The 25962-nt window shown below is 39.0% G+C and overlaps 1 protein-coding gene across 3 annotated transcripts; it reads left to right on the forward strand.

Moving 5' to 3' along the window:
• The first annotated feature begins 17483 nt into the window (after positions 1-17483).
• On the forward strand, positions 17484-25757 carry LOC132050243 (delta-1-pyrroline-5-carboxylate synthase-like). 3 transcript variants are annotated; one of them, XM_059441396.1, is made up of 20 exons: positions 17490-17756; positions 18167-18238; positions 18315-18418; positions 19161-19263; positions 19388-19549; positions 19990-20279; positions 20485-20635; positions 20719-20883; positions 20965-21042; positions 21478-21567; positions 21808-21894; positions 21970-22056; positions 22141-22237; positions 22314-22417; positions 22508-22583; positions 23963-24113; positions 24404-24472; positions 24609-24675; positions 24772-24842; positions 25327-25757. In XM_059441396.1, exons 1-20 carry the CDS (start codon positions 17697-17699, stop codon positions 25406-25408), a joined length of 2166 nt encoding a protein of 721 aa, XP_059297379.1. In that variant the 5' UTR covers positions 17490-17696; the 3' UTR covers positions 25409-25757. The 3 variants fall into 3 exon arrangements, with proteins under 3 accessions (XP_059297381.1, XP_059297379.1, XP_059297380.1); XM_059441397.1 differs by having other exon boundaries at positions 17492-17756; positions 20002-20279; XM_059441398.1 differs by lacking the exons at positions 24404-24472; positions 24609-24675; positions 24772-24842; positions 25327-25757 and adding an exon at positions 24347-24400 and having other exon boundaries at positions 17484-17756; positions 23963-24150.
• The last annotated feature ends 205 nt before the right edge of the window (positions 25758-25962 follow it).

A 25962-nucleotide genomic window follows, 5' to 3' on the forward strand; every position in this document is an offset into this window, starting at 1 on the left:
TCCGGCTCGTAATTTTTCCTCGATCTCTCAGAGCTTTTGCTCATGTTTATGGGCCCCGGGGGAAGTTCGAGTTGGTCCTTCTCTACCCGAATCTTTGATTCGTATCTGTTATGGACATCTGCCCAGGTCACAGCTGTCACGACCCAACCCCGTAGGCCGTGACTAGTGCCCGAGCTGGACACTCGTACACACCTATTAACCATAATCAGCATACAAACAACTTATACATATACAAAGGTCAGACGTCATCTCAAAACTGTCGCGTATATATACATATATACACCGCACGTAGTTTTAAGAAGGTCGTCATAATACACAACATCCCAAAACATATATACACGCAGCCGACAAGACTGCCACTGCGAATGGGGATGCCCAAAACATAAATTACACAGGCATAACTGAACAGTAACTATTCGCAACCCACACATATGTCTACAGACCTCTAAGGGTAACGATCGTATCATATGACGGGACAGGGCCCCGCCGTACCCCTGAATCGACATATACATATATAACGAAAGTGTCTGTACCAAAAATATAGGCTCCGGAACAAGGGAGCGCTCCAAAGTAGCGAATAGATATCCTAGGTCGGCGGATCACCGTAGCGAGCGTCCGTACCTCCGGCATGAAACGCAACCCCCGAAGAAAGGGGGTCGAGATTTTAATATGTACCGATTATGTAAAGCTTGAGATACAAATGATCGGAAGATATCCGAAATAAGAGGTACAAGTGAACAAGTACAAAGACCGAATACCAAAATGCTAGCTTTTGAAACACGATTATGCATAAGAAGTACGTAAAACAAGTATAATAACCAATGCCAAAATGCTTACTCTTGAAATACAAATCATGCATATTAATAGTAGAAAACATATCCGGCCCATTATAGGACTCGGTGAACATGGTCGCCACCCCGTCATTGGCGCCATAACACATCATACTCCAGAACACAGCATAACTCCGTAACACATCATACTCCGTAAAAACACATCATACTCCCGTAAAACACATCATACTCTAAACACACATCAAAACACATCATACTCCGCCATATAGATATACGAACCCGGCCCTCAGTGAGGGACTCGGAGAAAGATGCAAAACGAATGCACACACAGAATGGTAAATAGTCATTTGTATATAAAACATCCTTTGAGACTCAATAAATAAGTAAGTAATCAACGCTCGAGGGTTAAGACGATAGTCATGTTAAGTTCTTTCAAAATGTCGTTAGAACTATACAAAGGAAAGTCTCGGGGACCATGGACATGTATCAAACCAATCCGAGCCCGCCTATGAAAGTTACGGACATTATTCGCTTTAGGACCCTCTACGAACGTATCGAAGCGATCCGAGCCCGTCTATGAAAGTTAGGGACCTTATTCAACATAGACTCCTTTAGGAACAAGAACTCTTTATGCAACATTTACTATCCAATCATACAAAAGACACAAGGGCCATAGCTCGACTATTTTAGGAATGCTAAGATCAAGAAGTGAATAAGAATCGTAGACATGCTCGGATCTTATGAATAGAGTTACCCCAAGGATCGTATCGCATCTTACTTACATCTAAGACATGCCAAAAGAAAGAAAGGGTAAGCTTTACATACCTTGTCCGCTTCCTAAGCTAATCCGAACTTAAGTCTCGGGCTTCCCAAGATCTACAATAACGTCATTAGACACCAAACATTAGCTATAGGTACTTAGGAATCCAATCCTAAGCTAGCACTTCATTTATAGAAATTTGGGCAGCATTTCCTTTATAAATTCAACAAACCCCGAGAATTCAACTCGGCCAAATCATCAACAACAATACCAACAACCATACTAACAACATCAACAAGTAATTCAAAACGTATTCTAACGTTAGTAATTCCTTTCTATATAATTCGACGGCATTTCATTTACATTCAAATCAACCACATACAATTAAGCCAACACTAATGGTCACACGTTCAAGTACTAATCCGAGACCATTCAAACAAGACTCAAGAACACTTCAACCAATCCACATAATATTCAAAACAGCCCAACCAACCTGCAACCTAACCCAAAACCTCCAACTCAATAAGAACAACAACAACACATTCCCCTCTTCCAAGTTCATGAACTATACCAACAATCCATACGTTAACAACTTCATTCTCATAAATACAAGAAACTATATTAAAATCACATTAGCTTCTAAAACAGCCCACAAATGATTACAACTTCAACTTGAATCATTAAACCTTCATTATCATCATAGAATCCACAACAACAACAACCAAAGATACTAAATAAATTTTGTTCACCATGTCATACAAAACAGCCCATATACGGCTACAACCCAACACACATAATTTCATGAATTTCATCCATTTCTACACACTACAACACACACAAACCATCCATGACACATGTAAAAGGAGATTAAACCTTACCTTTACCACTTAGTTCTCAACTTGGCTAGGGTTTGAAATTGCAAGAACGAATGGTTTGCTTGCTCCAACAACTACTTCACGTTAATAAGGACCTTCCAATTGGTTGAAATACTAGAAGAAAATTATTTTTTTTATCAAATTCTATGGCACCATATTCGGCTAGCCATGGCCGAATGGTTCTCCATCTTCTTCTCCAAGTTTCTTGAGTTGTGAAATGATGAATAAGTCTTGCTTTGTCATCACCCATCTATATATATATATACATAGCCATACAAGGTGGACACATGCCCCACCTCATGGCTTGAAGCAATCAAATTTAGCCAAGCCATGGGTGGGAGCCCACACAAGCCACACGGCCACTTGTGGCTTTTATTTCCTTTCATGAAATAATTAACATGAATAAATTAACTTCTAATTTCCCTTAATATTTTCACACCAATAAAATTTATAAGCAACTTGTGCATTAAACAAAATCGGAAAGTAGCCTTGTCCTTAACTTGTCACAATTAGCTTAAAATATCCCAATGTACAAAATACGGGATATAACATCCTCCCCCCCTTTAAAACATTCGTCCTCGAATGTTGAACGAGTCTTACAGGGTCTTATAAGCATTTGAGGAGTCTCTCTGTATAGGTATCACATACAGTTCATTCATCAATCAACATAACCCATCTAGGAATTTGGATTACCTGAAGGCATAGGAAATAAGTAGGGATACTTATTCTTCATCTCCTCTTCGGCTTCCCAGGTAATCTCCTCCCTGCTATTGTTTCGCCACAATACCTTAACGGAAGCCACGTCTTTAGTACGCAACCTTCTCACCTGACGATCCAAAGATGGATAAATTCTCCTCGTAGGATAAATCCTCGGATATCATCTATGGGAAATACTCCAAGGATCGCCATACATTTGCGAAGCATTGACACGTGAAAGATCGGATGCACCGCTTCCAAATCATGGTAGGTCTAACTCGTAGGCAACCTGGCCTACTCTACGGATAATCTAATAAGGCCCAATGTACCTCGGGCTTAGCTTCCCTTTTCTGCCGAATCTCGTAACACCCTTCATGGGTGACACCTTCAAGAATACCCAATCACCAATCTGGAACTCTAAGTGTCGACGTCGATTATCGCATATGATTTATCGGAGTCGCTAATAACCATTCCTGAATGAGTTTCACTTTGTCAACTGCTTGCTGAATCATATCTGGGTCAATTAACTTAGTTTCACCAACATCAACCAGCCAATCGGTGACCTGCACTTCCTACCATACAGAGCCTCACACCGTGCCATCTGGATGCTAGAATGATAGCTATTATTATAGGCGAACTCAACAAGTGGCAAATGATCATTCCAGCTACCTCTGAAACCGATAACACAGGCCCGCAACATATCTTCTAGCGTCTGGATAGTACGCTCGGCCTGTCCGAGCTCCGAGGGTGGAATGTGCTAAGACTCACCTCGGGTCCCCAATCCTTCCCCGAAATGATCTCCAAAGGTTAGCTGTAAACTGGGCACCTCCGTCGGATACAATAGATGTGGGGACTCCGTGAAGTCTTACTATCTCCTTAATATATAACCTTGCATAGTCCCGACTGGGAGAAAATGGGCTGATTTTGTCAGCCTATCTACAATAACCCATATGGAATCATACTTCCGTGGAGTGCGAGGTAAGCTGTAATGAAGTCCATATTAATTGCTTCCCACTTCCAAGTCGGAATCTCCATCTCCTATAACAATCCACCAGGCTTCTGATGTTCGATCTTAACCTGTTGGCAATTTGGGCACTGAGCAACAACCTCTGCTATGTCCCTCTTCATACCATCCCACCAGTACAAGCATCTGAGGTCATGATACATTTTTGTTGATCCCGGATGAATAGAATAACGGGCATAATGTGCCTCTCCCATAACCTGTCGCCGCAGCCCTGCAACTTCAGGTACACATAATCTGCCCCTATGTAGTAGTACTCCATTAGGTGTAATCTCGAATGGGATTTTCACCTTTTCAAGGGCTGTGTCTCTATACTGTGCCAGAACAGGGTCCTCATATTGGCATCGCTTTACCTCTTCCATAATAGAGGATTCAGCAACCTTTCTACGAAACCCCATATCTCCGTAATCGACTAGACGGACTCCAAGATTAGCTAGTTGATAAATCTCACGAACTATTTCTTTCCTTTCTCGGTCGCACGTCCGTCAAGTCGCCCATAGACTTACTACCGAGTGCATCTGCTACAACGTTGGCTTTCCCAGATGATATAAAATATCAACATCATAGTCTTTCAAAATCTAGCCACCTTCCGCCGCAACTTCGCCCCTCCTTCTCGCTTAAAGATATACCGGAGGCTTTGTGATCCGTATAAATATCACATGAACGCCATACATAATCCTCCATATTGTCACACCCTAATTTCGTTAGGGCGTGATGGGCACCCGACCCTTATTTAGTACCGAGCGAACCCGCCGACTCACATAATACTCATAATCACGCATCAAATCATGACACAAATACATAACGAAAGTTTTTCGAAGAATAATAAGCTTTTTACCTTTCTCGAATCAAAGAGAATCAGAATATATAGAACTTATAATACAATACATAATAACACTTCGTTACATAGCCGCTTACATAACCGACATCTTATACCCAAGGCATTGAAATCGAAGCAAACTTCTCCACAAATCTCCAGATACCATAACATAATGTCCCGACTTGGCAAAACTACGAGAGAATGGAGTCGCCAATCCCGCCTAGGAACATCTTCTTTAATAGTCGACCTCAATTGTTAACCATTATCGGTAACGGACAACTTGAAAGAATTATGAGAAGTATAGATTCATCCCTCCTTTTAGTGGCCCACTTTCGATCACTTGCTTAAAACGTTTACAATCTTTCTTTACTCATCTTGTTAATTTTCACTGAGGCATTGTCTCATGTCATTACCTTATCTTTAAAGTTTGAAAATTCAAAAAAAAAAAAACGAAAATGGGAGCAATCTCGCTCTCAACCTTCCCGTCACACGTGATGTTGCAATCTTTACCCGAATATATGAAGGTGGTCAAATTCTTCTACTGCTAGCAACCACTCTATTGCCTACATCTTAACCTCTGATCCCGTATAGCCGAACTACCTTTCACAATGTCTCCGTAAGCTAGACCAAGATTTCCTTTATTTATTCCCAAACTTGCTAAGTCTCCATTTCCTAATATCATGTTATTCGTTACTTTCACGATTAATTCGCTCGTTTTCGATTATTACGACCAACTTTGGTCCCTTTAAGGAGTGAAGAAGAAAGGTGACCTCCCTAATCTTGTTTCCTTGTGTTTTTAGATGGTTTATTCGTGTTGTTGTATGCTAAATTGTCTTTGTCTTACATGGTAGTATCCTCGTTCCCCCGGGCCGTACTTATAGGTATCGCCCAATGTGTACTGTGTGCCCTAAATCCGTATTTCTAATCTTAGTTAGCATGTTTATAATTTTGATCCCCTGTGAAGAAAATTTACTCACTTTCTTCCCTTTCCAAATATCGCCGTATTAACACTTTCTAAGCTTATGTTGAAAAATGAACAAATTGTTGCCTTGTAACATTTGCACTCTTTATATATATTTTTTCCAGGAAAAATGTTAGTTTGATGACTTAAAGATATGTTATGTTAGTTACCTGGGAATACATATATGTGGATTTTATGTGATTTTTGCGTATTTATGTACAATATAGTCCCTGATATCTTGCTTAGTAGATATCTCCATGAATTTCCGACTCACCCTAATCCTAGAATGTGATGCAGTGTTCTTCCTCTTTTGGAGACAATTTCGCCCCGTAAGTTGGGACATTATTTGGGTTGGTTGAAAAATTGTGTGATTTGTCCTTAAGTCACTCTAACTCCTCATATGGTTTGAGTGGGTTTGGATTGGTAGTTGAATATATAAACGTCAATATTGGTTTGAATGTAAGCCTCGAGGTCAGTAAACATGGAAATTATGAATGCGTTGTTGACATGCCAAAGGAGAAAGAACTATTTAACTTTAAATGTGATTGTAGTGCTTGTTGATGTCCGAATTGTTTCGACTTTCACGATCTTGATAACGTCATTAGGCATCAACCATTAGCCATAACTTAAGAATCCAATTCCAAATTAATACTTTATCTACAAAAATTGAGTTAAGATCATTTCCTAAAAGGACATAGAATGTTTGGTAACTATGACCATTTGTAGATTTTGAAACTAACAACCATAGTTTGGACAATATCCATAGGATTCAAAACGAATAAGCATTAATAATTCCTTTCTACACAATGGCAACATTTCATTTATATTCAAATAAACTACATACGATCAATCCAATACCAATGCTCATATATTTTAGAAATCCGAGCCATTCACACATGATTTAAGAACATTCCAAGTAATCCAATCAATATCCAAAATAGTTGAAAGAATTGTCCAACACACGAAACCATTCCAATTCAACAAGAACATTACCAACACTCTTTCATAGGTACATTCATAAATTATTATACGCAAATTGTGTACGTTTACAACTCATTTTCATAAATTCAAGAAACCATATCAAGATCACATTATCTTCCAATTGACACAATTATAACCTTAACGAATCATTAAAACTTCGATTTTTGACATCATAGAATTCACACTATTAAAAAAATACTACATCACATTAGTCCACATGAGTCCTACATTAAATCAACCCATTTTGCCAACAACAACATCCAAATTCCAGGTTTTGTCTTTGATACACATTACAACAACACCCAAAGGTATGATCTAAATACAATTAGTTCATCACTCCTAAAACAACACACACACATCGTCCACAACACAATCATACGGCCAAACTTCTTTTACATTCATATGGTTTTCCATGAACTTCCTTCATTTCCACATTCCACAACATTCACAAACCATCCATAAGACCGAAAAATAAGATTGAACCATACCTTCTCACTTGTTCTTCACTTCCCTAGTGTTGTACTTGGCATGAAATATATATATATATATATATATATATATATATGTTATATAATGACCTTCCAATGATTAGAAAAGCTAGAGAAAATATTTTATTTTTTATCACCACCTCACTAGATCTTGGGGCATGGCCATTTGTTTTTCTCATTTGATTTTCTTTCTCCATTTCCCTTAAGTTTAGAGGAAAAAAGATGAATAAGTCTTACTTAATCATCTCTTGTCCATATATATATCTATAATTATGACAAATATAAATTAAACATTTTGAAAAACATGATTTACTAATTAAATTTTATAAGAGGAGGACCCCACCATACATGGCCATATGCTATTTTTGTTTCATGAAATTCCAAGTTTCCAAAACTTCACTTTTGGCCCCATATTTTATGAAATATTAGTTTCCATAATTTCACTTTTAACCCCAAATTTTCCTTAATATCTCCATCCAATAAAATCATAAGCAACTCGCACCTTAAAACAAAGTTGGAAAATAGCCTTGTTCTTAACTTGTCGCAACCAACTTAAAAATATTCCGACGTACAAAATGCGGGACATAACACATATCTTCAAGCATGAATTACTGCTGCTAATTCCAGACCGTGAGTAGGATAATTTCTTTCGTACTTCCTGAGCTGTCGGGAGGCATAGGCTATAACTCTACCACGCTGCATTAATACACAACCTAACCCAGCGCCGAAAGCATCACAATAAATGACATAACCGTCTGGTCCCTTAGGAAGAGTAAGCCTATATATTCCTTCAAAGTATATGGATATGTTCCCCGTGTGGCCTTCGTTGGTATTTTCGCCTTGTGAGTTAATTTTGGTTAGTAAGAAAAACACCGGAAATCGAAGAAAACTTCTCCACAAATCTCCTATAATATTGGCTAACCCCGGTAAAACGGGTGCCCGCAGGTGTCGTAGGTCTACGGCCAAGTCTTTACGTGACCTCAATTTTTCTGTGTATCCACCCGAAGGCCACCAGCTCCGATGATATGCCCCAAGAATGTTACTGAAGTCAACCAGAATTCACATTTAGAGAACTTAGCATACAATTTCTGGTGCTGGAGCACCCCAAGTACCGCCCTCGGATGGTCTGTATGCTCCTCTTCTGAGCGTGAATAGACCAGGATATCATCAATAAATACGATCACGAACATATCTAGGAACGGCTTGAACACTCGGTTCATCATCTTCACAAACACTGCTGGAGCATTGGTCAGCCCAAAAGACATTACCCTAAACTCATAGTGCCCATACGGGTCCCGAATGCGCTCTTTGAATATCTCGCTTCTCTTACCCGCACTGTGATAGCCGACCGCAGGTCTATCTTCGAGAAACACTTAGCACCCCGCACCGGTCAAATAAATCATCAATCCCGGGAGGGATATTTATTCTTTATGGTCACCTTGTTTACCGCCTATAATCAATACACATTCACAGCGAGATATTACTTTGAACGCGCAAATCCGTTCTATTCTTAAATCATCTTTTAGGAAAGCTTCTCTATATCCGAGGCCACTATGCCAACATGGCTACCCACTTGTCTCTCTATAAATATATCTCTCGAGAGTTGGAAATCTCTCCGCAGCGTTGCAAGGCCTACTCATTCTTTCTCTTACTTCACATTCCTCGCCGTGGTCACTATCCTTTAGCCCCACTTGTCGAAGCCTGTTCTTCCAACCCCACACATCCCTCTTTTGTTCCATACTACCACACTCTATCCCTCTCACACGCCTACCTTCAAATTTTTATCCAAATAGTCCCGTGCTTTGCCCGTCGTCTCTCTTGGAGGCTTTACTCCCTCATGTTTCTTACTCTTTCACTTTTTCCGACATTTTGGTCACCTTACCTTCCATCTACTCACTTTCTTTCTTTTCCAAATATCATTGTATTAGAACTTTCCAAGCTTAACCTGTAGTGAAAACAAAGATCGCCTTGCCTTATAACATTTGTGCCATTTTTTTTTTGTCACTTGGACTTCGTTACCCTGTTCGATTAACGCCTTCCATATACCGCAACGTTGGTTGCCGGAATACACATATCCGCTGATGTAGCCATGTATGGGATATCATGTGCATACCTATATATATATATATATATATATATATATATATATATATATATATATACATATATATATATATATATATAATATTTATTTCCAAACGCTATTCAACTTACCCTGCTTCTAGAGCTATGATGCACCTTCTTTCTCTTCACTGGTCCAGGCCTCGCCTCGTCCCATGTGACCTCTTAAGGTTTCGCCCACTCGTATACTCTAATTTCTCTTAGGCTACTTATTTTCCCATTTGGCTCTCCGTGTCCGACTTTATAGGACTTTTAGTACACTTCCCGTGGTCACCCATCCTAAAATTTCTCTCACTCCAAAGACGCTTAACCTTGGAACTCGATGAAATACGATGCTTTAATGCTAGTACGATAGCGTTCACCTCACCGCATGACCTTCATCACATAATGCTGAGTAAGTTGAAGTCTTAACGTATTTCAAAACGTTCTCATAACACATCTCCCTCCGAATTAAACAGGGTCTCACTCTTCCGACTCCACAATTACTATTTTAGCCCTCTTTCAATCCTCAATATTCACTTTTCACCTATGGATATAACTACTTTCCGTCCTAGACTTTCAGATTCCCAATGGTAGTGAACACACCTTGATCGCCGTTACTTATAAATACTTGGTTATCGGCCCTTGATTTCTCGCTCGCCGCTATTTAGTAACAATCACACGAAGAAATACACATACATAGAAAATTTCAATAAGGACTCATATACCTATAGCCGATCGGTCTCTAGTCTGATCTGGTGGACTATAAGCTGAAGTGTACTCTTCATCGTCGTCTACCCACCATCTGCTCGTCTGGCCTTCGTCGTCTCCCTCATCTGAGCCCAAGGGACATAGATAACCGGGTAATTTCTGGTTTACCAACGGCCAGGATGGGGGCTGGAGTAATCTGTAACACTCACCGGGGAGGCTGGTCTGACGTAGTGCTCCACCATAGGAGCAACCGGTGCGGTCTTGGGAATCTCCTCCCCCGGTGTCCCAAACGAATACTCAGACGGATCTGTATCATAGCTATCCTCTGGGTGGTCCTCCTCTCTGGGAGTCAAGAACTCCGGAGGAATCGTCGCAGGGTCCTCCGAGGGACCGGGCCTCAATAGAATAACCGAAGGCTCCTCCCGCCGGGTCCCCGGAGCCTCGGGTCCCGGAGATACTCTAGGGGCCTTCTTAGCACCCCCACTATCCGGCCTTGGTCTCTTCATCTCTCGTCAGTCTGTACTTACCTGCAGGAGAAGGTGTCAGAAGCGATCTTTCCTAGACTCTGGCTCTATCGCACGATCTAAGACAGAAGAAGGGTCACTGATTCCTAGATGCCCCGCAGCCTCCTGTTTATAAGTGTGGCGGCTTCACACCCATAAGCAGGACTCTGCCGGACACGGTCTGTAGACAATCCCTAGGACAAACTGCTCTGATACCACTTTTATCACGACCCAACCCCGTAGGCCGTGACTAGTGCCCGAGCTGGACACTCGTACACACCTATTAACCATAATCAGCATACAAACAACTTATACATATACAAAGGTCGTACGTCGTCTCAAACCGTCGCGTATATATACATATATATACCGCACGTGCACGCCGGCAAGGCTGCATAATACACAACATCCCAAAACATATATATACGCGCGGCGACAAGGCGCCACTGCGAATGGGGATGCCCAAAACATAAATTACACAGGCATAACTGAACAAACGAACTATTCGCAACCCACACATATGTCTACAGACCTCTAAGGGTAACGATCGTATCATATGACGGGACAGGGCCCCGCCGTACCCCTGAATCGACATATACATATATAACGAAAGTGTCTGTACCAAAAATATAGGCTCCGAACAAGGGAGCGCTCCAAGGTAGCGAACAGATATCCTAGGTCGGCGGATCACCGAGCGAGCGTTCGTACCTCGGCATGAAACACCCTCGAAGAAAGGGGTCGGTACGGAATATGTGCGAGTACGTAAAGCTTGAGATACAGTGATCAGGAAGATATCCGAAATAAGAGGTACAGTGAACAAGTACAAAGACCAGAATACCAAAATGCTAGCTTTTGAAACACGATTATGCATAAGAAGTACATAAAACAAGTATAATAACCAGAATGCCAAAATGCTTACTCTTGAAATACAAATCATGCATATTAATAGTAGAAAACATATCCGGCCCATTATAGGACTCGGTGAACATGGTCGCCACCCCGTCATTGGCGCCATAACACATCATACTCCAGAACACAGCATAACTCCGTAACACATCATACTCCAGAAAACACATCATACTCCAAAAAACACATCATACTCCAGAAAACACATCATACTCCAGAAAACACATCATACTCCATATATAGATATACAGAACCCGGCCCTCTAGTGAGGGACTCGGAGAAAGATGCAAAACAGAATGCACACACAGAATGGTAAATAGTCATTTGTATATAAAACATCCTTTGAGACTCAATAAATAAGTAAGTAATCAACGCTCGAGGGTTAAGACGATAGTCATGTTAAGTTATTTCAAAATGTCGTTAACCGTACAAAGGAAAGTCTCGGGGACCATGGACATGTATCAAACCAATCCGAGCCCGCCTATGAAAGTTACGGACATTATTCGCTTTAGGACCCTCTACGAACGTATCGAAGCGATCCAAGCCCGTCTATGAAAGTTAGGGACCTTATTCAACATAGAATCCTTTAGGAACAAGAACTCTTTATGCAACATTTACTATCCAATCATACAAAAGACACAAGGGCCATAGCTCGACTATTTTAGGAATGCTAAGATCAAGAAGTGAATAAGAATCGTAGACATGCTCGGATCTTATGAATAGAGTTACCCCAAGACTCGTATCGCATCTTACTTACATCTAAGACATGCTAAAAGAAAGAAAGGGTAAGCTTTACATACCTTGTCCGCTTCCTAAGCTAATCCGAACTTAAGTCTCGGGCTTCCCAAGATCTACAATAACGTCATTAGACACCAAACATTAGCTATAGGTACTTAGGAATCCAATCCTAAGCTAGCACTTCATTTATAGAAATTTGGGCAGCATTTCCTTTATAAATTCAACAAACCCCGAGAATTCAACTCGGCCAAATCATCAACAATAATACCAACAACCATACTAACAACATCAACAAGTAATTCAAAACGTATTCTAACGTTAGTAATTCCTTTCTATATAATTCGACGACATTTTGTTTACATCCAAATCAACCACATACAATCAAGCCAACACCAATGGTCACACGTTCAAGTACTAATCCGAGACCATTCAAACAAGACTCAAGAACACTTCAACCAATCCGCACAATATTCAAAACAGCCCAACCAACCTGCAACCTAACCCGAAACCTCCAACTCAATAAGAACAATAACAACACATTCCCTTCTTCCAAGTTCATGAACTATACCAACAATCCATACGTTAACAACTTCATTCTCATAAATACAAGAAACTATATTAAAATCACATTAGCTTCTAAAGCAGCCCACAAACGATTACAACTTCAACTTGAATTATTAACCTTCATTATCATCATAGAATTCACAACAACAACAACCAAAGATACTAAATAAATTTTGTTCACCATGTCATACAAAACAGCCCATATACGGCTACCACCCAACACACAAAATTTCATGAATTTCATCCATTTCTACACACTACAACACGCATAAACCATCCATGACACATGTAAAAGGAGATTAAACCTTACCTTTACCACTTAGTTCCTCAACTTGGCTAGGGTTTGAGAATTGCAAGAACGAATGCTTTGCTTGCTCCAACAACTACTTCACGTTACTAAGGACCTTCCAATTGGTTGGAATACTAGAAGAAAATTATTTTTTTGATCAATATTTATGGCACCATATTCGGCTAGCCATGGCCGAATGGTTCTCCATCTTCTTCTCCAAGTTTCTTGAGTTGTGTAAATGATGAATAAGTCTTGCTTTGTCATCACCCATCTATATATACATAAATACATAGCCCATAAAAGGTGGACACATGCCCCACCTCATGGCTTGAAGCAATCAAATTTGGCCAAGCCATGGGTGGGGGCCCACACAAGCCACACGGCCACTTGTGGCTTTTATTTCCTTTCATGAAATAATTAACATGAATAAATTAACTTCTAATTTCCCTTAATATTTCCCCCCCCCCCCCCAATAAAATTTATAAGCAACTTGTGCATTAAACAAAATCGGAAAGTAGCTTTGTCCTTAACTTGTCGCAATTAGCTTAAAATATCCCAATGTACAAAATACGGGATATAACAACAGCCTCGTATTCCAACAAGTTTTCTTTTAGTTTGAACGAGGTCGTCAAGCTCCGAGGATTAAGCCCTTTGGTAAAAGCTTGTGCAGCCCATTCCTCCGGAACCGGAGGGAGCTCCGTCCGTTCCCTTTGGAACCGGTTGACAAATTCACGTAAAAACTCATCATCCCTTTGGGCTATACGGAAAATATCCGCCTTCCGGGCCTGCACCTTTTTAGCTCCAGCATGGGCTTCTATGAACGCATCCGCAAGTATCTCGAAAGAAGTGATTGAATGCTCGGGCAGATGGTCGTACCAAGTCAATGCTCCCTTCGATAGAGTTTTCCCAAACTTTTTCAACAACACAGACTCAATTTCATCCTCTTCGACGTCATTGCCTTTTATGGCACAGGTGTATGAAGTTTCGTGCTCCTGTGGGTCCGTTGTGCCGTCATATTTCTGGATATCCGACATTTTGAGCCTCTTTAGGATCAAATTCGGAGCCGCACTTGGAGGAAAAGGCCTTTGAATGTACCTCTTTGAATCCGACCGTTTTAGAATAGGCGGAGCCCCGGGGATTTGATCCACCCGAGAGTTATACGTTTCCACTCTCTTCTCTGTTGAATTTATCCGCTTTGCCAAGGTCTCAAGCATCTTCAAAACTTCGGTGGATGAATCGGCTCCCGATCCATTACTTTCGATCTCCGTGTTTCATCCCTCCTCGGTTCGGTGACCCCTTTTGACCTCTCCGGAGCTGCCTTATCATTTTTGCTCTGCAGCTGAGCTATTGCAATTCCCTGCTCGGCTATAGCAGTCCCCTGTTCCTGCAACATTTCAAAAATTAAACGTAAGTTAATCTCATCCGGAGCATCGGGTACTTTCCGGCCTTGAGCCCGAGATGAAGTAATTGAGTTGTGAGTATTCAAGGGATCAGTGGCCGGTAAGGTGGCGTTCTCCTGGTTCACGGTGTTCTGCCGGTTGAGGCCTTCCCTCGAATCAACAGAGTTTGGGTCGACCGGATCTGCTGGTAGGCCTCGTAACCCACTGTTCTCGTTTTCGGCCACAATCTCGTTGTTGTTGACATGACCAGACTGTCCGCTACTCGCCATTTGTCCGTTGTTTGGTAGAAATTAGTATCCCTTAGTCAAACGGGTAGAAAGAGGTAAAGGATAAGATTAAAAAACCACTATTATCCTAGACCCACGGTGGGCGCCAAACTGTTTACCCTAAATTTAGGTAATCAATTGAATTTATAAGTGAGGCATATGATATGTGGATGAACTTTAATCTATTTTGGGTTTGACGTGGGATACGTGTGGATCTGTGTGCAATAGTATGTGTATGTGAATATATGCGTTAATGACTTGAATAAAGATGTAGATATTTATGATTAAGCTAATTATGTTGAATGAATAAGCATAAATAAAACGCCACTGATCCGGACCAAAAGAGAGAGAGAGCGCTTCAATATATATATATATTTTCTATTACAATGTTCTAGATCTCAAAAAGTTAACCCCTAAAAGTAGGAAAATGTCCTCTATTTATAGTTTTGCCTCATGGGCCTTTCATATTACACAAAGACCTTTTGGAATAAAGAAACCCTAAAAGGATAAGATAGGACCGTACGGTCTGACACCCGTACGGTTGTCAGTACAAAATGGCAGAACGGTCTTGACGCGTGGCGGTTCCGCAACTGGTTAATCGGACTAACGACCACGTTCAATTCGGACACGGAGAAACCGGACTAACGGCCATGAAAACTTGACTTGGCGAAACCGGGCTAACGACAACGCAGAGTTTGGTCCGGAGACACCGGACCAACGGATTTACTTCTCTTTTCTCGGATCAGCCACATCTGGTGCAATCCCCCGGTCTGAAGAAAAGACTGATCATACTCGTGCTCATTTGATCTTACCCTCGGCCCCGGTGTCACCAGTCTTGCATATATCCGATTTTTTCCGTATACAGAAGGTGTTCCGCCCCTGATAAGATTTATACCTAAAAGAAGGTGTTCCACCCCTGATAAGATTCATACCTAAAATAGACAGACTTAATGACTGAAATCTGAATGATTAAGATTAAAATCTTTATTATTATTATTATTATTATTATTATTATTATTATTTTTGTTAGATCTTCATTATTAAGTATACAAATAGGACTTAGTATTTATGTTATTTTTTTTTTTAAAAAATGCTCTCATTAATATGATCACGCTTACCCAGAACTGGTAAACTAAATACTAAATAATGGGGTAATGAATATTCGTAGACCAGAACTGATAAAGACTGACAACGTCACGTCTTTGTGCAAAAGATTCATGGTTTTATGCAATTGCAACATCTTCCTTGCATGATGTCATGCAAGTGTTCAGGAAAAAGTGTAAAGCATCAACATTTAAATATTTAACAAAAAATGAAAAAATAATGAAAATAATATATATACAGAATCAAGAAAAATATTACATGATGAGCAATAACTTTGATAATTAGGAAAGAAGTTGAGTCGGGATAAAACTGGCAGAAAATCTAGAAAAGGAATCACATGAAATGTTAGCGCAAACTTATAATCTCGCAAAAACCAAATCTCATTTCGCTAGCCGTAGGAAATAAAAAAGGAAAAAAAAAAGGAGAAATTCCAAAAGAAAATAAGGAGGAAAATAGTGAAATTTTTTGTGGTGCATTTGTTATTTCAAAAAAGTGTTAGAAAATTTCTTCCATAAACTTTGTCAAGTTTTTCCGGAAACTTTTTGTTGGCCAAACACCATCTTTAGTGGAGTAAGTATTTTGTTGGGAAATAATTTCAAAAATATCTTTTACAAATTTTCAAGTTTTGCTAAAACTGTAAAAAGATTCATTTACTTTTGAAACAAACACTAGCAATATTTTTAATTTTTTTTTTGATAACGCGCATCTGACTATGTATTGGATAAAAAGTAGAGAGAAAGATTGATGGTGAGATTTAAACAGTGGCCAATGTAGGCATGTAGCGTTCTATTAAAGTGAACTTAATTAATTAATTTTTTTTTTTAACGAGCCGCAGCCGCTATCCTCCTAATGTTCACAAAGTAAAACCTGCTCTAGTTTAATATTCTGCAACTCACACAGGAGAGATAAATCAGGCAAGTCCCGTGCTACGAACTCGACAAAAAGCACGCAAAAGTTTGAACTTGATATCCCCATTTAGTAAATTTTAAATTTTGTACTCACAATTTTAAATTGCAATACTTTTAGCGTTAAAAATCTAAATGTCAAATCCATTAAATATAATTCTGGATATAAGAAATAAGATATGTAGTAACAAATATTCTATTATTAGAGTGGTTAACAACTCCAATCTCTAACCACATGAAGTGTTTTTTGTTTGTTTACCTTTCATTTTCACATGCATTTTGTAATTTTGTATATGGCTGTGCTTGGCGATGAAATTAAAAAAAAAGGAAAACGAATTTGCGAAAACTCGTGAGGAAGAGACAAGTTACTGACCTAATTTGTCCTGACTTGGTTCTGATTGAAGCAGCGAGAAATAAGGCCACAACGTGCGAAAGTCCATGTTTCTCTGCTGAGTTGTTCCTATTAAATTTACAATATCACCCTTAGACGTGGCATACCGTAATTGCTCTATTGACAATGCCACACAAATATATTTATATTTATAAATACAGAAAAATAAAACGTAAACGACAAACCTATGTGACTGTCCTACGGTGTCTCCACCCCCTCAATCTACCCCAGGGGTCAATTTGTGTTTATATATAAGCAGGAAGATATCTTCCATCTCAAATCTACATACAACTGCAAACAAACCCACATAAAAGAAAGCAGAAACATAGGAATTAGGATTCAAGTTGGCGGAGGTTCAGGACTCTCCGCATTAGCCATATCCAGCCGTCATTCTTTTCTTTTTGTTAATCGTTTGAAGGTGTGATTATGGATTCGGCTGATCCTGCTAGAGCGTTTGTCAAGGACGTCAAAAGAATTATTATTAAGGTACTATTATTCTTCTTTTTGTTTTTGTTTCTCATTGCTTAATCTGTGTATTCTATTTTGGTTTTGATGTGTTTTCCTTGTTTCCATTGGTTCATGCTAAATGCCTTATAGGTTCCTTTTTATCCAAAATTGTCTTTTTTGTTGAATTTGGGTGTCTGATGAATGTTGTTTTGGTTTTCTAGATTGGAAAAAGGGTCTGTAATTTCCCTTCCTTTTTCTCTTTTTGATAACTGTGGTTTCTAGCCAACTTAGGCTCTCCCCGGCCACTAAGGCTTAGTCAGATGGTAAAAACATCATCAAACAGTTTTTTGTTTTTGTTTTCCATGATTTTCGGACACGGCTAGATTCTTTTTGTCTAAATCTCTATTTAGCTCTGTTTGTAATATTATGTGCTATGTGTGTTGCCAAAGGTTGGAACAGCAGTGGTGACTCGAGGTGATGGAAGATTAGCACTTGGAAGAATGGGTTCACTGTGTGAGCAGGTGCTTGCTCAATTTTCAGTATGCAAAGATTAAATTGTTTATTTGAATTGAGATGTTACTTACAAACTACTTACAGATTCGGGAACTTACCTCTCAAGGCTTTGAAGTTATTTTGGTGACCTCAGGTGCCGTTGGTGTTGGCCGTCAGCGCCTTCGATATAGGAAGCTTATTAACAGCAGGTTAGAAGCTTTTTTCCAAATTCCCTATTCAAATACCCCTTTTGAGTTAAATGCAACCTTTGAAAATTAAGTGTATGGCTCATGTTAATTCATATGGGTGAATCAGAACCTCTATTTCATGGATGATCATATTTGCCTATTGCATTAAAAAAACTTCTCATCATCTTTGCCCTATTGTATTAAAACTTTTCTGATGATAAAGAATTGTATTCCGTTAGCTGCCTAAATTATGTATAAAACACTACAAGAGTAGACACCAGAACGTTATACATCTGATTTCGTGCATTATTAGACATTAGAATAAACTCTATATATTATCCTCGTCGGCAATAAGCAAAAGATAATACCTTACATCTTGGCATTAACAAAATAATACTTTAAAATATCAAGTATGTGTGATTCATTATGCCCATTTCAAACGCAATTTTCGATGTTCTAAATAGCTAATTGGGCCTTGTCCTTTGAACTCGAAAGAAGTTCATGGTGAAACTTGCCTTAGGCAAATTCCATATCGGATGACAAGCCTGCTAGAGGGGAGCCTTGGAGCAATAGTAAAGTTGTCTCCGTATGACCTATAGGTTACGTGTTCGAACTGTGGAAGCAGCCACTAATGCTTCCATTAGGTTAGCTGTCTACATCAAACGCAGGATGCTTTGTCCACCGGGCTGCCCTAATGAGAAGCCTGCTAATATTTTGAGCTAGGTTTCCTCAAAAGTATATTTAATAGTCTCCATATTTGCAGCTTTGCGGACCTTCAAAAGCCTCAAGGCGACCTTGATGGCAAAGCTTGTGCGGCTGTAGGTCAGAATGGCCTCATGGCTCTGTATGATACGTTGTTCAGTCAGGTAAAAACTTGGTTTTTGGAACTTCTGTGTATATTTGTATTGTGTAATACCTCATTTTTCCATTCCTTCTTTGCTCAAAGGATTGTATAGTGACCTTCCCACTTTCTTTCTTACCTTTATACAGTTGGATGTAACCTCAGCTCAGCTTATGGTGACTGATAATGACTTTAGAGATCCGGACTTTAGGAGACAACTCAATGAAACTGTAAACTCATTGCTCTGTCTAAAAGTTGTACCTATATTTAACGAGAACGATGCTATCAGCACGCGGAAGGCTCCTTATGAGGTATCATTTCTCTTGTTTTTCTACTCTTCTTGCTGTATCTGGTGCTTTCTATAAGAGTCCCTTTGCCAATAGTTCAATAATGATATTTATGAGAATAAAACTGACTTGCTAACTTGTGTCTAAGACCAAGAGTACAACTCCTAAATTCTTGAAAAATGTTTATGCAGCGTATGGATCCTCTGGACCCTGAGTTAAATGTCTTCTCTCTATTTTGCTGTTGTTTTTAATTTTTTATTCACATCACATGGGCCCTTCTATTAAACTGATCTTTTTAAAATTATTGTCCAAAATATCATCTTGATTTTGTTTGATCTTAAGCTTTTCTTTGACGTGATTTGATTTTCAATTTTTAGCTAGTCTCCATGGATAATAAGTTCTGAAGTTTTTTCATTTTTATTTCATCCTAGGTTCACGTTTGTGTTAATAGTGACAGTTTTTAGCTCTCCATGCAGGATTCGTCTGGAATCTTTTGGGATAATGACAGTTTGGCAGCTCTATTGGCTTTGGAGCTAAAAGCGGATCTTCTTGTTTTGCTGAGTGACGTTGACGGTCTTTACACTGGCCCTCCAAGCGATCCACAGTCAGAGCTAATTCATACATATGTTAAGGAGAAGCACGAGGGATTGATTACTTTTGGAGACAAGTCTAGAGTGGGAAGAGGGGGTATGACTGCCAAGGTAAAAGCTGCTGTGTATGCAGCATATGCTGGCATTCCTGTTGTCATAACCAGGTATCATATTAACATTTACACATTTTGAACTCTATGTGCATTTTTTAGCTTTCAATCTGGGTATAGAAGACGGTAGCTGTTATGTTGTTTTTCGGATATGCATTGCTCTTCAACCTATTCGATCTAATGTTTTGGTTTCTCCCTATGTTTCAACCCTTGCTGATTGCCTCTTTCTCTCTCTCTCTCTCTCTCTCTGTGGATGAAGTGGCTTCGCCAACAATAATATCATTAAAGCACTAGATGGAGAACGTGTTGGCACTCTCTTTCATCGTGAAGCCATTAAATGGGCATCAACAGGAGATGTTGATGCTCGCGAGATGGCAGTTTCTGCAAGGGAATGTGCCAGGCGGCTTCAGGTATTATACCTAGAGGACATCAAAAAACAGTAATAAATTGTAGTAGAGCTCTAGTTACTGACTATTTCTTCCTTTAACTTCAGGCCCTCTCATCTCAAGAAAGGAGTAAAATTTTGCTAGATATAGCTGATGCACTGGAAGCAAAAGAAGAAGAAATCCTGGCTGAAAATGAAGCTGATGTTGCTGCTGCTCAGCAAGCTGGATATGACAAGGCTATGATATCTCGGTTAGCCTTGAAGCCAGGAAAAGTAAGACATCTCTCAATTATGGTAGATTAAATTATTTTCACTTAATGATCATCTACTTAGTTTAGCTGAAACTAATTATAGATTTCAAGTCTTGCAAACTCGGTCCGTGTGCTTGCTAACATGGATGAGCCCATTGGCCGCATTTTAAAGAGGACAGAGGTAAGAATCTTGCTTTTCGGGCACTATCTCGTGTGTGTCTTTCAACGTTAGGCCTTTGATTTGTGAATAAAACAGATGTCAATATCTGTACAAAAGATTGTTTTTATTGAGATTAGGAAGAAAATAGGGATCTGTTGAAATAGCTTCTAATGAAATAACTTTCTACAGCTATGAATAATATTAGTGAAAAACTAAATTTTCCTTGGTCCTCTGGGTCTTTGTCACTAGTTGTATACCTGAAAATGCTAACAATGTTGTTTTATGGAAATCAAATGGTATAGACAAAACTAATTTTTACTCTGTTGTATCTTTAACCATGGAAACTTGTTGGAATTTTAGGGAATACTGATAAAGAGCATTCATTTATCACTGATTTATCTTTGAAATTCATTCTTGGATTAATCTTGATTTGTGGAATGTTATTGCCTTATCCAGCTTGCCGATGGAATCATATTGGAGAAAACATCATCTCCATTGGGTGTTCTCCTGATTATATTTGAGTCACGACCTGATGCACTCGTACAGGTAAGCAGCGCTGGAAACATTTTACTTGTTTTAATTATCCGGAAGTTCTACTGCAGTTGTCTCCCTTTATTTAAATCACAAAAACATATCAAAAAGAGAGAAAAAAAATAGTGTGGTTGGATTTTCATGTTACTTGTGCAGCAGCTTTTTTTTCTTAATGCCAGGGAGTGGGGTTATGGCTTGAATTGTCTATTCTTGGTTTATTTCTTCACAAACCCTTATACACATTTTGTGGAGCAGATAGCTTCTCTAGCAGTCCGAAGTGGGAATGGCCTCTTGTTGAAAGGAGGGAAGGAGGCCAAAAGATCAAATGCAATATTACACAAGGTTTAATTGAGAATATAATGACCATTTTTCCACTTGGTAATGTACAGCTTTTCACCTGTTTCTGGTTTCCTCCAGGTGATTACCTCATCCATTCCTCCAAGTGTCGGTGAAAGACTTATTGGGTTAGTGACTTCTAGAGAAGAGATCCCTGAATTGCTTAAGGTACTCCCTCTTTTATAAATCGAATGCAAGTGTACATGAGATGCGAGTGTGTTTGGCTCTGATCTTTTTTCCCCCCTGCCCCAGCTTGATGATGTGATTGATCTTGTTATACCAAGAGGTAGCAATAAACTTGTTTCTCAAATTAAGGCTGCAACAAAAATTCCAGTTCTTGGCCATGCTGGTAATTATATCTTATCTCAACTATTTATAACTTTTACATGCTATATGCACAATTTGCTGACTACATTTTCTTCCAGATGGTATTTGCCATGTTTTCATTGATAAGTCTGCTGACTTGGATATGGCCAAACGCATTGTTTTGGATGCGAAAACAGATTATCCAGCGGCCTGCAATGCAATGGTAACCTGTAATACTCTGTCCTAATAAAATGTCCAGTGTCAATCATGTAAGACACAACACACATTTTTAACATCAATTTTTTTTTAATAGGAAACGCTTCTCGTTCACAAGGATCTGGTGCAAACTGGAGGTCTTAATGACCTGATTCTGGAACTTCAAGAAAGAGGTGAGGCTTCTCCTGCAAACTCCTTGTACATTTAAGCTTCTAAATAAGCTCTGTCTGGGCGCTTAGCTTTAAGAAAATAATAAAGAATCTGTTGGTAGTAACATGTTTCTTGATGGTTATTCTATAATTAGTTACCTCTTCCTTTTTCTTTTTCTACTTTAAGTGGCTGTTATTATTAAATCTCATCGATAGAGAACGTGCATTGTGTCGTCTGAATTAAGCATTCTTCTAGTTTCCTTGTTTAAACCATTATTTTGTGGATACAAAACCAATCATCCCTTGTCATGCCTCTCACAGCCCATTCGTTAGTTGATTTATTTTGTAATCTCAGTTCAAGGCACCTCCTCCTCCATCCATTTTATGTTTCAACGTGTTTGTAATTCTCTATGTAGTTTCATGTCATCTTTGCTTTTTAGCATTTTAACTTTTAGTTTAGGATGTATGGATCTATTGTGTCTCCCAGTTCAATCAATCAACTCATCCCATCCCAAATTAGTTGGACACACTCATAATTGCCATTCATTCATCGACTCTCTAAATATATGAATCCTGTGTATCTACTCTATTGAGGTTAATTTAATGAACTGTCTGCTATACGAATCCTCTGTAGCTACTCTGCTTTATTTAGGTTAGTTTCATTCGGATACCTAGTAATTTATCTTTTTTGGCAAATTAGGGTTTCTATAAAACGAGAGATCCCAAAAATACTTCGGATTTTTACATGTTTATGGCTATCATCTCTCAGTCACTCAAGTTTCACCACCATGACATGAAATCTATATACTGAATTTTCTACTTGAAGGGGTGCCAGAAAGCAGCGGTAAAGTCCTATGTGGTTTTGCGAGCTATAGCACAGGAGCTGGGTTTACCCTGTGCGCACCCGAAGGGTAGCGGCTGCGGGTTCCCATGTCATCAAAAAAAAAAAAAAAAAAAGAAAGCAACGGTAAAGTTGTCTCCGTGTGACCTATAGTTCACGGGTTCGAGCCGTGGAAGTAGCCACTAATGCTTGCATTAGGGTAGGCTATCTACATCACACCCCTGGGGGTGTGATCCTTCCCCAATCCCTGCTAACACGGGAAGCTTAGTGCACCGGGCTGCACTTTACTGAATTTTCTATTTATTGTGTTTAATTTGAATGTCTTTGAAGGTTTTTGATAATTAAACTGGACTTATTATGTTTTTTTCCTATACATCTTTAGCTGTAAATTGCTATAGATTTTAACCACATACAAGCATGAATTTCAAGCTATATCTTTCACCAGCATACATGTGTTTTAAAAATCTACCAAATGTTTGTCCAATTATTTGCATGAAAGCACATATTATTTGCATGAAAGCACATTTAGTAGATATGAAGAAATGTAAAATGATGTTTGCAGGTGTTTCTTTATTTGGTGGACCTAAAGCAAGCTCCCTACTTAATGTTCCTGAAGCAAATTCCTTCCATCATGAATACGGTGCTCTGGCTTGCACTGTAGAAATTGTTGAAGATGTGAATGCTGCAATAGATCACATACATCATCATGGAAGGCAAGTTACAATTCTCATAATCAATTTTCAATGTATTTTAGAGCCCGTTTGGATTGGCTTATAAGTTGGCTTATAAGCTGTTTTCAACTTTTTTGAGTGTTTGGCTGGCCAGCTTAAAGTCATTTTGTGCTTAAAATAAGCTCAAAAAAATAATTGAGCCCATTTGACTTAGCTTTATAAAGCAACTTATGTTCTAAAACAAATTATAGAAATAAGCCAATCCAAACGGGCTCTTATTTGAATCTGGGAATTGCAAAATGCTTATGTGGTAGTACCTCTCTCGTTGACAGTGCTCACACTGATAGCATCATTACTGAAGACAAAGAAGTTGCTGAACTGTTTTTACATCAAGTTGACAGGTATACTTCGATATTGCTCTGTATGTTTTTTCGTTCATCCTCCTGCACATGTAGTTTCTTGATATACTAAGACCATACAGATTGCTACTGCTGTTAATGTGAGGAATGATGTTTGAAAGTAATGTTCATTTTTCAGTGCTGCTGTACTTCATAATGCAAGCACAAGATTTAGTGATGGGTTCCGCTTTGGACTTGGTGCAGAGGTTGGTATAAAATTGATCAGTAGATCCAGATGGTAATCTTTGTTTCCCATTGCAACACAACTTGATTGTTTTTTTTTTTTTTTAACTACTGAATAGGTGGGGATTAGTACAAGTCGCATTCATGCTCGTGGTCCAGTTGGAGTTGAGGGATTGCTCACAACTAGATGGTAATTTGACTTCTAAATCTTTCTGGGAATTATGCTCGCTGTGTTGTATTCTCTTGAGACATTGCCTCGAGGAGAAAAACATTGTGTGCTTTGCATTAATCCCAATTCCTCTTCCATCTTTTCTGCACATGCAACATCATCGTGCTAATCTTATTTTACTAGAAATAACTAGTCAGTTAGCATTTTCAGAAATGTTTCTTCCCCTACAATAACCAGTTGGAGCATCACGTCTTTGATAGCATTTCTCAATAAGTTTTATAATATGGTATATAGATATTTCAGTTAATATTTAGCTGGTTTCAGTAGGTTTCTAGGAACATGGGGATGCAATTTCTGCTTGGTATATTAAGATTCTGGAAGCCGTATTGTCATTACCATTTTGTGCTTTTATCACATAAGAAGATGCTGTAACTTCCGTTTTGCACTTTGAACTGAAATTCTCTTTGGAACACTGACGTAATGGCACAATATTTTTTGTTTGTAGGCTTGCAAGGGGATCTGGACAAATTGTTGATGGTGATAAAGAAATTGTCTACACTCACAAAGACCTTGATCTGGAGGCTTGAGAGTAATGTATGCAAGTATTATTAGTATTATTGTTATTAATGTTATTATTATCCTCCTCTGGATCTGGGAAAATGTGTTGTGTACACTTGGATTTGGTAAAGCGCATTTGATGCTTATCCTGGGAATTACAAGCGTGGACATCGATTTATTAATGGCAAGTACAAGAAAGAGAAACCAGGGCAGGAGGACCACTATGATTTGCCTTACTGCTGGGCGAAATAATTTTTGTAATTAGCAGAGGTTAATCAGGTTTGCTGTAGTAGATTATTATTACGTGGTTGCTCTAGTAAATTAGCTGCCAAATTTGTCTCATTTAAGAGCTTTCGATTAGTTATTATTAAAACTGTACCCCAAGAAAAATAAAGTTGAGTTTCATTATGTTAATGAAATTTAATACTAGTTTATGATATTTTCTTCATCTTTCATATTTCCACTTTGTAAACTCAACTTGAAAAGTAATTAGCGTGAAATTAGCAACCTAAAAAAGATAAATAATATTAATTGGCAATCATCTGTGAGCAGTGTTTTAAAAGGCGTTTTTGGGGCGAGCCCC

This window comes from Lycium ferocissimum, chromosome 3 (assembly GCF_029784015.1).
Source record: "Lycium ferocissimum isolate CSIRO_LF1 chromosome 3, AGI_CSIRO_Lferr_CH_V1, whole genome shotgun sequence".
NCBI lineage: Eukaryota > Viridiplantae > Streptophyta > Magnoliopsida > Solanales > Solanaceae > Lycium > Lycium ferocissimum.

What these genes read in the sequence shown, in the direction of transcription:
- LOC132050243 (XM_059441396.1), top strand. Translation starts at nt 17,697, where the DNA reads ATGGATTCGGCTGATCCTGCTAGAGCGTTTGTCAAGGACGTCAAAAGA. An exon ending in CGCGGAAGGCTCCTTATGAG is followed by an intron (nt 19,550 to 19,989) that starts GTATCATTTCTC and finishes GACAGTTTTTAG; the next exon opens with CTCTCCATGCAGGATTCGTC. An exon ending in CAAATGCAATATTACACAAG is followed by an intron (nt 21,895 to 21,969) that starts GTTTAATTGAGA and finishes GGTTTCCTCCAG; the next exon opens with GTGATTACCTCATCCATTCC.